The sequence below is a fragment of the Dasypus novemcinctus genome, chromosome 5 (genome assembly GCF_030445035.2).
Source record: "Dasypus novemcinctus isolate mDasNov1 chromosome 5, mDasNov1.1.hap2, whole genome shotgun sequence".
Taxonomy (NCBI): domain Eukaryota; kingdom Metazoa; phylum Chordata; class Mammalia; order Cingulata; family Dasypodidae; genus Dasypus; species Dasypus novemcinctus.
In genome coordinates, this window is record NC_080677.1 from 5449984 (window position 1) to 5462991 (window position 13008).

General features: G+C 43.6%; 1 protein-coding gene across 21 annotated transcripts in view; it reads right to left on the bottom strand.

Moving 5' to 3' along the window:
• IKZF1 (IKAROS family zinc finger 1) overlaps window positions 1–13008 on the bottom strand; it is a 96376-nt gene that overhangs the window by 65776 nt on the left and 17592 nt on the right. For all 21 annotated transcript variants that reach the window (XM_058296639.2, XM_058296633.1, XM_058296636.1 and 18 more), the window contains exon 3: window positions 7691–7810. In XM_058296639.2, the coding sequence (XP_058152622.1) occupies window positions 7691–7810 (120 nt within the window). The remainder of the gene's footprint in view (window positions 1–7690; window positions 7811–13008) is intronic.

A 13008-nucleotide genomic window follows, 5' to 3' on the forward strand; every position in this document is an offset into this window, starting at 1 on the left:
CCCTGCATAGCTCTGGAAATGGTTGTTACAGCACCTGCCGGGGCCAGTGAGCCAGTAAATAATAGAGTCAGGAACCGTAATGTCCTTGAATCATGCTCCCAGGCACAGAATTTCTACTTCTGCAAGTGAACAACGATATACTTTGCCCAACACATACATACCAGTTGCAGTCTTCCCCCAAGGAACTTTCTTAAGCTTCAGCGGCATGGCCCCACCTGCCTATACCAAAATCTAGAACAAGATGGTACCAGATGCAGCACACTTATTTTCACTAGAACGTACCTATGTGCCACGCTGTGGTGCAAAAAAAATCACGCTTTCCAAATGTTTGGCACTGACCTATGAATTCACCATAATAAATAAAAGCTTATCCAAAGTGAATTTGGAAAGACAGCAAATTCAATTTACTTTGGAATGGGAAAGCAATGAGCCTGTTTTGTGTAACAGCCTTTCTCTTCAAAGTTCAAAAGACTTGGAGAACTGGAAGCAGGAGGAATGCATCCAGCATCCATGTGGAATCTAAGCCCCTCTTGATATAGATGTGGAGTGGACACAAACATTCCAAGGTCCACAGGATGGAGGAATAGAGTATGGATTAGAGTGGACTTACTGATATTCTATTCATGAACTATTGTGATTAGTAATCGAAGCAAATGCGGCATTGGTGTGGAGAAAGTGGCCATGGTGGCTGCTGGGGGTGGGGAATGGGAGGAAGAGATGAGATGTGGGGGCATTTTCAGGACTTGGAGTTGTCCTGGGTGGTGCTGCAGGGACAGTTATCAGACATTGTATGTCCTCCCATGGCCCACTGGGTGGACTGTGGGAGAGTGTGGGCCATGGTGTGGACCATTGACCATGAGGTGCAGCGGTGCTCAGAGATGTATTCACCAAATGCAATGAATGTCTCATGAATGATGGAGGAGAATGTTGCTAAGGGGGGAGTAGGGGGGTGAAGGGGGTGGGGGGTATATGGGGACCTCATATTTTTTTAATGTAATATTAAAAAAATGAATAAAGACGAAAAAAAAAAAACAGAACCATCTGAGGTACAGAAATGAGCCAGTCTTAACAGCCCCAAGTGCGTTGTGGGATTGGACTGAGATGTTATTTACAGACTCGCCACCCAGAGGGAAGGAGGGAGGGTGGTTTAGAGAAAGCAGAATTGGTGACAGTTATTGGAAAAAATAAAACTGTTTCATGTTTATACCCTAAAAAAAAAAAAAAAGAGTTGGAGAGTAGGCAAAATAATTTTGTCTTGAACACTAGCTCTCAAGTTCTGGGGAATTCAGGAGAATGAGAGGCTTTCTGATTAGAATATTTTGGTTTGGATAGGTTCATGGTGGCAATACCTGCTGTTTTCATGAGGTATTTCCAGATACGGAAATAGGTTCTGCAAGACTCGAATAAGACAGAATTTTTAAAAATTGCCTCATCAAAGCCATTACACAATAATTCAGCTATGAAGAGGAGCCAGGAAGTAGAAAAGGAAGATGAACCAGAATCCCAATTGTATGCTTTCAGTTTTGCCTCAAAGGGGGAGGGGGGTGGAGAGAGAAAGAAAGAAATGCAAGACATCCAGCCACATAAGTTCAGCAAACAGTTTTCTCTGCTTTGTGACTCCTTTCCCGCGTGCTTCATATTTGAACATGCCTGAGCTCAGCTGCAGCTAATGCTCAGATGCTGCTAGATAATATTTCTCCCTAGCTAAAATGGGGTTTATCGGTTCAGAAGAGATGCATTTCGCAGATAAAAACAACTTCCTCTAACTGCTGATGAGATAAGCAGGCTCGTATCCGTAAGCAAAAGCCAAAAGCCGGCAGCCCAAGCTCCAATTAGACCAAAACCCGCTACTTTCTCTTCCCACTGTGAAAAACTCTTGTCTCCAGCATTCCCTTCTTCTCTCCCAGGCTGTAAGAAAAGCGTTATCACCCTTTCCTAAATCCCTCAGTGCTGTCCTAAAACTTTAGGCATCCTGCCTAAAGCGGTAAAATGATTGGGAGTTTTGGCACTGGGAGGACCAATTAAAAAGGTATTAATCTTGAAATTCCCACTTCAGTCTAGAACTAATGACTGAGTAAAGGAATTACTACTTCAACTGAATGGATCAAAAAAAGAGTTATGCTTTTACATACAATCATTTTCCTAGATGCTGGGCGGTGGGTGGGGTGGTGGGTGGAATCTAGATATTTTTTTCCCTTTCTGTCTATTCTAATTTTTGCCAAGGTGAATCACATCCTGATCAATCTATTGAGATGGAAGGCTCCCGGGGTCTGCTGATTCAGTGCTGAGAAGGTGCTCTCCCACCCCAAACTCAGAGCAAGTGCCAAGTCCTCCTAAACGCCTAGAAGCCTAACACCTACGGTAATCAGGTCCTGAAAGAGACAACTGATAAAACAACGTTATCACCACACAACTCCAAGGAGGGGTAGGTCACTGAAGTGAGCGAAGGCGAAAGAACATGCTAGAATGCAGAGCCCTGTGGAAATAGACATTATCTGCCCATACTCAAACTCATGCCCATCACTGCATTCCCTTCTGCCTAAAAGCAAGGACCGCACGGGATTGCCAGATCTCCTCTTCACAGAGGTCAAGGGGTTTGTAAAGTCCACTCGGCCTGCTATCAGCATCAAGTCTTCCACCTTACGCTTGCATAAATCATCTCTCCGTTTAGGTCTCACAGCATTATCGTACGCTGCCCCGGCCTTCTTCCTTGAGTCGACTCTAAACCCTAAGCTTGCAGGCGGCATTTACTGGGTGGTCCTCCCATTTTTTGCCTCCTGTGTCCTTTGTCCTTTCACCTTCATCCTCTGCTCTATTCCACCAAATCTCCTTCCCTGCCATCTGCATTCCTACCAGGGGGCCCTCTTCCTTTCTCACCCACTCGCTTGGTGCCGGAACCAGCTCAATCCACAGCCCGTCTCCTCATTTTGAAGCTGGAAATAGACCTCCAGACCGGCCTGCTCAGCAATAAAATTCTGATGATAGAAGACCCTGGGCCAATTTTAAGACAACTTAGGAAGAGCAGTCACTTAGAAAAAAATACCCTGATGTAAGCCATGATGTAAATAAGGAAGAGATGGAATGATTGTTGAATTAATGAAGCAACCAGCTAGTGCTTCCAGTGTTTGTTTTTTATGCAAAACTCGTTATCAGCTCTCTAGACACCAAATCCTGACCTAACTCCTAAGGGAAACGCTTTTAACAGCCCCAAGTCAACAGTTTCCAGCATAAATCTCAACTCATTTTCCCCTTTTCTAGTATGAGTATTACGGTTTATTGAGTAAATTCGGGGTTGCCCTTAAGAGGTCATGGAGGACATCTTTTGCTTTAAGCAGTTTCATGTACAACCACTTCAGAGAGATGAGATTTTTCTCCTCTTTTAAGACCACTTCAGAAGAAGCGTTATCTCATGAAAGAGACCATTTTGATGACTCTACAGGCCTCCTACAGTGTTTCCTCAACTCTGGATGAAGCAATGAGGTGTGCCAGCATGCTGGGAACAACCCACCAGTCAGGTCCCAACACCTCCCCTCTCCCCCATTCCAGGAATTTGATTTCTGCTGTTTCCTATGAATTTGTTTGCGATGCTTGGACTGTTCTCACTGAGACTAGGTTTACCAAAAACTCCATGATGCCACTGAGTTAGTGTTCAGATTGGTTCCACGGCTTTCCAAAAGCATTTCTGGTCTGTTTCTACAAAGGCCTCAGCAGTTTGTCATCACCAAGTCATTTTCTACCCTTTGTCATCTTTTGCCACTTGCCATTTCTCCTTGAAATTTCAACAGGAATACTGAGGACCCTTGACTTTTTCCTGGGTCAGCTGGTGGTGGTCACCCTCTATCTTTCCCTTCGTGTTGTCCTATTTTCACTCATCCCTCCTTCTCTTTTGGCGTCCATTTCAGTCTGCTTATTCTATGGACTTTATTATCAATACATTCCTCTTCTAGCCTTGGTGTTGTAATGTTGCCTCCAGTGAAGGTACAGCAGGCTCCTTTATGCTTCTCATATATTTCAAAACATCTGTTTTATACAAGTTGCATTGTTTTTCTGTTTTTTTGCCCTTTTCTCCTTCATGTCTTTGCAATTCTGTCTTCAGCAAAGCATACTTCTGCAGTTCCATCCAACCTTCAAAATGATTCCGTGAGACGTGTCTAGTTGCTATTGCCACTTTAAAACCAGGAAACTGAGGCTCAGGAGAAGAAGAGCCTTGCTCAGAGGTTCCCAATGAGGGAGAAGGGGCCTGAGTTCCATTGCCTTCCACTCCGCCAGGCCTCTAGCCTTCACGACATGCCCCTTTTCACCACTTCTATGTGCCTTACGTTTCGACAATGTTACTTCCTCCCGTGTTTCTTCCTACTTTGGTGTAAGGGCAGGGTTTCTTCTGGCTTCCTGTACCCCTGATGCTCTTTTGCTACTCTGACTTATTCCTGTGGAGCTGATGAAATACAGCTGCACGTTTATTTCCTTTAGTTCACTAATTGTTCCTATCTTTTTATTTTGTTTCCTAATAGTTCTTTACCTACTTCATTTATTTAAGTGCTACATATTACAAATTACTTTAATAAATAATATATCACCAGACACTAAAGCTAGTTGATTTCCCTCAAAAATCACACAGGATGGTTGCTACAACATAGTTGCTGTAAAGAATAGTTTCCTCCTTTGATGTCTCTTTCTACTATTCTGTCGCCCGTGATTTCCTCACTCACTTTCTCTCCTCAAACCCCTACCCTCTCAATGCATGGCTTCTCCTTCTGGGTCTGAGCTGGGCGCTTGCACCTTTGGGTTTCAATGCAGTCATCAAAGGCTCCTTTGGCCTCCCCAGTCCCGAGAGAGGGGGCTCTTCCAAACAACACTCCTGCGCTCAGGCTTCCCTGCCCCTCCACAGCACCTTCACCAACCGCCAGTTACAAACCCAGCACAGAGGTCCATTCAGACTTGTGAAATTTTACAGTTATGAAATTCAAAAATTTTACCAACTTTATCCTGAAAGGAGACATAAGGATGGAATCCAGGCCACTCATGGCAGGGAAACACTGGGAAGTGCCTGCGGGAATAACAGACCTACTCCCAGCTCCCCACCAACAGCTGCAGTTGGTACATGTGGGGCCCTGAAGCTCAAATCTGAACAGAAAGAATACAACTGGGAACCAGTTAGGAATGCCAGCCAGCAGCCGGGGGTCTTCCTAGCAGTGATGGCCACCAACGGCGTGACGTCCACACAGGCCAGGCCTGGTGGTCTTCCGAGTGGATTAACCACCAATGGTGTGACATCCACACGGCTGATGCCTGGTGGTCTTCCTAGTAGTGGATTAACCACAAACGGTGTGATGTCCATATGGGGCGATGCCTGGTGGTCTTCCTGCAGTGGATTAACCACAAACGGTGTGATGCCCATATGGGGCGATGCCTGGTGGTCTTCCTGCAGTGGATTAACCACTAACGGTGTGATGTCCATATGGGGCGATGCCTGGTGGTCTTCCTGCAGTGGATTAACCACGTCCACACAGGCAACCCTGGTGGTCTTCCTAGCACTGAACAGCATGACACCCACAGGGGTGACACCTGGTGGTCTTCGATTAATCACAAATGGTGTGACGTCTACATGGGGCGATGCCTGGTGGTCTCCCTAGTGGTGGATTAACCACCACTGGCATGACGTCAACATGGCTGACACTTGGTGGTCTTCCTAGCACAGGATGACCACCAACGGTGTGCCGTCCACACGAGTGATGCCTGGTGGTCTTCCTAGCAGTGATGACCACCAACAGTGTGACGTCCACATGGCACAGCGCCTGTGGGACACTTGAAGGCATCTGTAAGAATGGCTTGTTTACCCTGCTGAGTGAACTATGCGTTATTCTTTACTCTCCAGGAATGAGCCTCACTTTCAGTTCTCTAAAGATTGCCACGCAGCAACTCTGGCTCCCATGCTCGATGCTCTAGAGTAGCCCCAGGGGTTTCAGTGAGAGCTCACCAAGGTTCTCCATAATGACCCCGAGTGTCCTTACTCTGATGTCTGGGCTCTCAGGTCACATAATTGGTTAATGAGTGCATTTCCATAACATCACTCTTGAAATTTCTCTTTGTCCCTGAGCCCCTTGCTTTGCATCCTCAGGCAAGTTCTAAGTGTGCATTTTCTCATGCACCCCTCTCCATGGGCTCCTTCAGGAACTATAATGTAGGATCACCCGAACATGAATCCTCATCTGCAGCCTCTGCACATTTTTATCATATATGTACTACCACTGCTTTACTGTTTCTCATTTAAATTGACTTTTCAACTTATATAAAAGCATTTTCAAAGAAACCTTTCATACGGTGTATGATAAAAACCAGTATCACTTGCAAAAAAATAGAAGACGATTTTAAAAATATACACAGCAATTAAATTAAAGCCCATTCTCAAAAATGTTGCTGTCCTGTCTAAAACAGAGAAGATAATCCACAAACACTACTTCTCTTCTTCCCTACCTTCCCATATATAATAGTCATTTTCTAATTGGGACATGTCATTGGTAAATGTAACTGTTTCCTCGGTTTACCTGCATCAAATGGCTTGAGCTACTACTCTTCGTTTGTTTGCACAATTAACTATCTAACCACATGAAAAATAAAAAGAATCAATATATCCGAAGTCAACTGGGTTTCTAAGACACAAAAAACGAGATAAAATCTATTTCTGAGTTATTGCCTGAGGAAGCCCTACAGTGGGATGCCTGGTGATTTTCATCACCCTGAGAACTTCTCCTGGGTTTGCCCTCTGTGCCTACAGGGGTTTGAGTAGTTGATCCCCAGTTCACCTCAGGTCAAACTTGTACATAACCTTCATGATAGGCTTTGGTGCAAATAGGTGGCTCTCGTCACTGCAGCTTTTTCTTTGTTCCAAAAGAAAATTTATATCCCCAGGAACCTCTACTCATGGGCTCATGAGAGCATGTCATAATGGAATGAAAACTAATCTTTGGGTCGGAAAACAGAGATTCTAATGCAGAGTCTGCTTTTTGGCCTTACTTGATTCAGTGAACTTCTCTGAGTCTCTGTTTTCTTGTAATCGAGAGAGTGGAATACGTTTTTCTAGACTTAAACTGTAGCATGTAAAAGGGAACCACTGGAGAGATCGCTGATGTTTCCATCCCCACCTCTTTTAAGGAAAACATATGTAAAGGTTTGGGAACTTAAGTTATCTAGATTTTTTTTAACATTAAAAAAATTTCCCATGATCAGATTTTCTATTTTCCAGGTAACTTTGACATTTAAGGAACAGAGAATAGAGGAAAAACATAAAATGGCCAGATGTGGATCCTTCGAACCTGAAGCTCTAAAGATAAGAGTTCCTATTGCCATAATGCAGAAGATGTATACTTTTCACTATATGCAATCTCTAAAATTCTATATTCCTGCAAGCACACTGAGGACAAAGGAAAGTAACAGTGTTGTCGGGGCCCTCTGCCATTTTCCTGTGCACATGTGTCTCATGCCATATTGAGCTGTATCTGTTCTCTTTCATATAAGACGGCCCCATCCTCCGGATCTTTATACCTTATTTCCTTAAAAAGGATGGTGGAGGGGAAATGATGCGATGACTCACATCACTTAATTGCTATCTACTCAAGGACAAAGGGAGACCAAGGTTATAGGCACGGAGCATGCATTAGCCTGCTAAAAGGATACCAGCCTGACGACTTACCCACTCCTCTCTCGTTCTTGGAATTCTGCTGTCCTCCTGAAGTGGTGGAAAGGTCTTCAGGGACAGGCATGGGTTCGTCTCCATCATCCGGAGTGTCGCTTACTGGAGGGCTTTCCTTCCCTGGGGAGACAAGGAGGAGCTTGAGTCTCTGGCACTGGAAGCCACCAGCAGGCCTGGCCAGCAGGGAAGCCGAGGGAGCCCGGGCTGAATCAATCCCTTTTTGTCGGGATGAACATGCATTTTTCTGTGATGGTCCTTTTTATGTGTCAACGTGTGTCCAGGGGTTTGGCCACACACTGGCCTAGATGTTTCTGTGACGGTATTGCGTGGATGGGGGATAGCATCTACGATCAGTGACTGCAGGTGGTCCTTCCTCATGGGGTGGGGACTCAGGCATTTGGCTGATGGCTTTCAAGGCAGGGAACTGAGGGTTCCAAAGACAAGAGGACATTCTGCCTCAAGACAACCCCATCTAGTCGTCTGTGAACTTTCAGCTGTTGTCCTCCCTTAGGGCATTCAGACTGACAGTCCACACAGTCACAGGAGCCAATTCCTTAAAGCAAATCTCTTAACCTGCACATCGCTCTGTATAGATACATATACACACATATGCACACACACGCAGACAGACATATATAGCCTGTTGGCTCTGTTTCCCTGGAGAATCTAATACACACAGTCCCCCCAACAACCACCACCAAAAACCAAAAAACAAATCATCTGCAATCCTAGAATGTATATACATACACATTCACACACATGTATTTTTATATTATAGTTAATATGTAGAGATATATTTTCTTTTTTCAGAATAAGCTGGATTTCAACATTCTGACATTGAAAGCTGATGAACACCTCTCCAAGCCACTTACTAGCTTTATTTTCACACCTTTATTTTTAATGGCTATGTAATCTTTCATTACATGGGTAGACTAGAATTTATTTAAGTCCTTTTTCTGTTTTTGAATCTGTAGTTTCTAGCTTTTAAAAATCATTCAACAAACTTGTGATGCCAATTCTTGTACATTTCCTGAAGAATCATCATTGGCTAAATCTCCAGGAGTTTTATGGCTGGGTGGAAAGGCATCTACATTTCTAGGGGTCTTGACGTGTTCTGCCAAATTTTCCCAAAGCTTGCTCCAGTTTCCCCTCCTCTACGCCTTCTTCATCACATCCTCCTATTAATTTGGTTGTTAAGGACCTGAGTTTGGGCATCCTGCTCAGAACTCAGTTTTCTGGGTCTGCTCCCTTTCTTTTCAAGAGCCAGGCAATGTTTGGCCAGTTGCTTGATTTGATTGAGCTTAGTGGGACGAGGCGGCCTGGAGAGGAGAATGGACAAGGACTCTGCAGGAGACCGAGAAAACGATCCGCTCCCCACATGCAAAGCATGAATTCTCAGCTCTGCGCCAGGACAAGAAAACACAATCCCCACAGATACAGAAGTTGTTTCTACTTTACAAAGGAGGGTTCACCAAATGACATGGAATTGTCAAGGCGGTTTTTCTGTGTTTTTACTGAATTAGAACGGCCTTTGACCAGAGTCTCCAGCAACCCCGCTCCGATGAATCCAGTGCTGAGAAGCCATGTCTGTTAGAAAATGTCCTTTGTCCAGTGATGATGACACCAGCCTCCTGTAACTTCCACCCTCCTGGACTAACTGAAAAGTGAGGGATAAGGATAAACCACAGGCAGCAAACAGCTGGCAAGCGCCTAAATCAATGCAAAATTCTTTGTCTGCTGCTTATAAAAGACCAATTTAGATTAAGATCCCGAAGGGAGACTGAGAGAACAGACTGGCTGACTGGGCTACTGGGTTGAATGGACAAAAGTATATTCCCACAGGGACAAGCCCAGACTTCTGGGAGAGTGTGACGTTGGCAAGGTGAATGTTACAATGTATAGAAAGCGGGGGAGGGGGGCGGGGCATATGGGAACCTCTTATGTTTTTTAACGTAATGTTTTGTATGATCTATTTATCTTAAAGGAAAAAAGACAATAAAAACGGGGGAAAAAAAAAAAGGATAGAAAGCATGGCTAAGAGGTGTGTGAAATGCCCTTGGAGAAAAGCTTAACACCAGTGTTTTAGGGGATTGGGGAGATCAGTTCCCTCACCTTCAACAGATGAAATGAACTTTGCATTTAAAATAGAACCGCCATAGTCTCTGAGGCCAGGTTTTGTGGGACTAGTATGACATTCTCTAGGAAATGGACACCCCAAATTCATATGCCAGCTTAGCTATAATGACCATGGCTGGCCTATTTCCAGAAGGAGCATTATTGAATATATTCAGATAACCAATACAAGATGCATAGTCAAAGACGGGGAAGGACTCTTAGAACTTCCCAAGGAAAAGCAAAAGGCCAGAGAGAAACTGGCTGAAAGTGCTCATATTACACGAAAGCTTTGTTGTAAATAAATGTGCATTATGTCAGTAATAATTTTCATTGCCCTAAACAGAAGACTTTCAAAGTATGGATAGCTAAGTGTCTTAGGATTATATTTCACTTATTTCATAAATGGGGAAACTCTCTGGGTAGAGTGCAGGTGGTACCTGACCCATTTGGCAACTCTTAATTTCTTATAAAATGACTGGCCTTATGTAGTGTTTTTCAGACTTTGGGGACTTTAGGAGAGTGTCAGGGGAATTTTTTGGGGGGACGAATAATCATTTATAGAATTTTAATGTATAAAACAGATTTTCTGTTTAAAGTGGGGACATTTCAGGGTAGAGAGCCTGGAAGGTGCAGACCCTGAGGCCCCCTATCTTCTCAGGGAACCCCTAAACACTCTCCACAGAATTTAACAACGGCGATTGCTGCCTTAAACAGGAGCCTGGCAATTACAGTACCTGAGGCGTGCAAAGCACATGCATGCCCCGCCTACGTTTAAACAGCTGCCACTATTAGGAGGCGGAGAGCAGGCTGAGAAAATAAACTTACAATCTCCCCTCTTACAACTTTGGAGTCCTCTGTTATTCGCGGGGACCAAAGTTTAATAGCCAGGGCACCCCGAGGAAGGGCCATGAGGAGGCAGGTGAGATCCGAAGAAGGAGCGCCTGGGTTTCCACTCCGGAGTGCTGAACCACACCCCTACCTTGCCTGAGTACCTTTTTAAAGAGGTTTAGTAGCCATGTGTTTCACAGGGACCCAGATCAGCTAGAAGTTGCTGAGCGAGTTCAGAAGAGGTGACGTGCTCCTTAATTTTCCTACCGGCCGGGCAGGGCTCCTGTCCTGGGAGCCCTCCACTGTCCCTGACTTGCCTCCCAGTTCTATTTTCTCCTTGTGGGGGGAAAAAGGAATAATGCAAACAGTAGGGATCGTGATTCTAAAATGCTGCAGGTTAGCCCTGATCAATAGCTTCTCTCCATGCACAAGAAACACACAGGGAGCCAGGGAATAAGAAATGAGTCTGTGGGCTCAGTGACATCAAGTGAAAAAGTCCACACTGGAATAAAAGGCAAAGGTAGATAAATTCACCTGCCCCCCAAGAGCTCTGTTTGAACTCACCCTGCCTTGCCTTAAGCAGTGATAGTTTTTAAGAAGTCATCTGATTTGCCTAAAAGCCCCCGGAGTTTGAGCAGGGGGTCTGAGACTTGAGTCTTCTGACTCAGGGACCCTGGTATTCTCCTACGGCGGGGGATTTCTGTGCTGCAGACTTAACACTTCACGCAAACTTTCATGGGAGGCAGACATATTTTTGCATGATGATTTTAAACAGATTTTCCCAAGTAATCTCTTACAGTGCAAAAACCATACCAAAGATTACAAGGGATAAAAATGAAATAAAACTATTCAGATGAGTCAACGCATTACAAAGATTAGCACACGGTGACTAGGTGGTAGTTGAACTGGGATTTAGTTCTGGCTTGACTGTTACAAATCTCAGAGAGCACCAGACAAATCACCTCTTTAAGACACTTTCCTCAGGTGTAAAATGAGGGTAAAAATGTGACTTTGGCCTACCTCACAGAGTTGGTGTTAAGATAAAATACAATGATGTATGTGAATTCTAACACACTAAATAAGCGGAAGGCAGTATTTTGAAATCTATAACTATATATACTATACAAATATAAGGCATGTGCAGAGCCAAGCCCCCTATTTTCTCTAAGTGAAAGTACAATGATATATGCCAACACACAGAGTCATAGACAGCAAGGAATTATGAATTTAAATGGAATAATTTAAGAGGTGCAATAAAATGTCACTTATTTAGAAAAATGAAAGAAAATTCTGGCTAAATTATAAATACACCCAATTTATATGTAATTTTCCTAGTGTCTGTGTTTCAGATAAAGCATTTACTATGAGAAGATTTGGGGGGGAAATTAGATGAGAAGGTTGTATAATTAGTCTATCAATTGCAAGCAAATAATTTCTTAGGTAGATTATACTTCACCCATCACAGTTCTGTGATCCCTCTCTTACAAAGCAAGGTGAGGTCTTTTTATATCCAGGAGAACATACTTTCTGGGGTAAATATAAAAACTCAGAATATAGACTCAATTCTACAGAACAGTGAAGAAGCTTGTGCCCAGGGCCCAAATTGGGCTCATACTCCAGAGCCATCTCTGGCTCCCTATGGAACTTCTGATCAGTTACCTAAATTCTCTGAGGCTCAGCATGCTATAACCTGGAGATAATAGCTGCATGCTTTTCACTGGGTTCTTGTAGGGTTGAAATGAGAAAGGTGCTTAGGACAGTATCTGATAAATTACAAAGCAGCAGATCCATGTTTTTTACTGTAATTAACATTTCCATTGATAGCCCAGTATAAGTGATTCCTATTTCCCTAAGCAGACTAAATAGATCTAGGAGATAAACTTCTTATTTACATGTTGCCACAAACACTTTATAAACACCATTTAGAAAATATCAAATATATATTTAGGGCCATTAGGATCCAGTGGAAACTTAAAAATCAGCTGGTTCAAGTCCCTTACTTTACAGATGATACTAGAGTGGTCCATAGAGCAAAGAAACTCATCTAGGTCACCTTAGTTAGGGACAGAGATGGACAATGATACCAGATCTCACCAGCTCCAATTTGCTCTGCCTTCTACTTCCACAGGCTGATGCTTCCTTTTAGAAACCAAAGCAAAATTAAAAAACAGAAAAAAATTATGCATGTGTACAAACAATATTTCTCAAGACTGCCAAGAAAGAAAGACAGGAAAGGAACCTTGCCCAAAGAATTATGAGTGTGCTCTAACTGGAGGTATAGCTTGCTTTTAGATATATTCCCCTCCTTGTCTATTTAATCATTTTTACCAACACAGTTGAATTCATGTCAGGAAACATTCATTGAGTGTCTACTA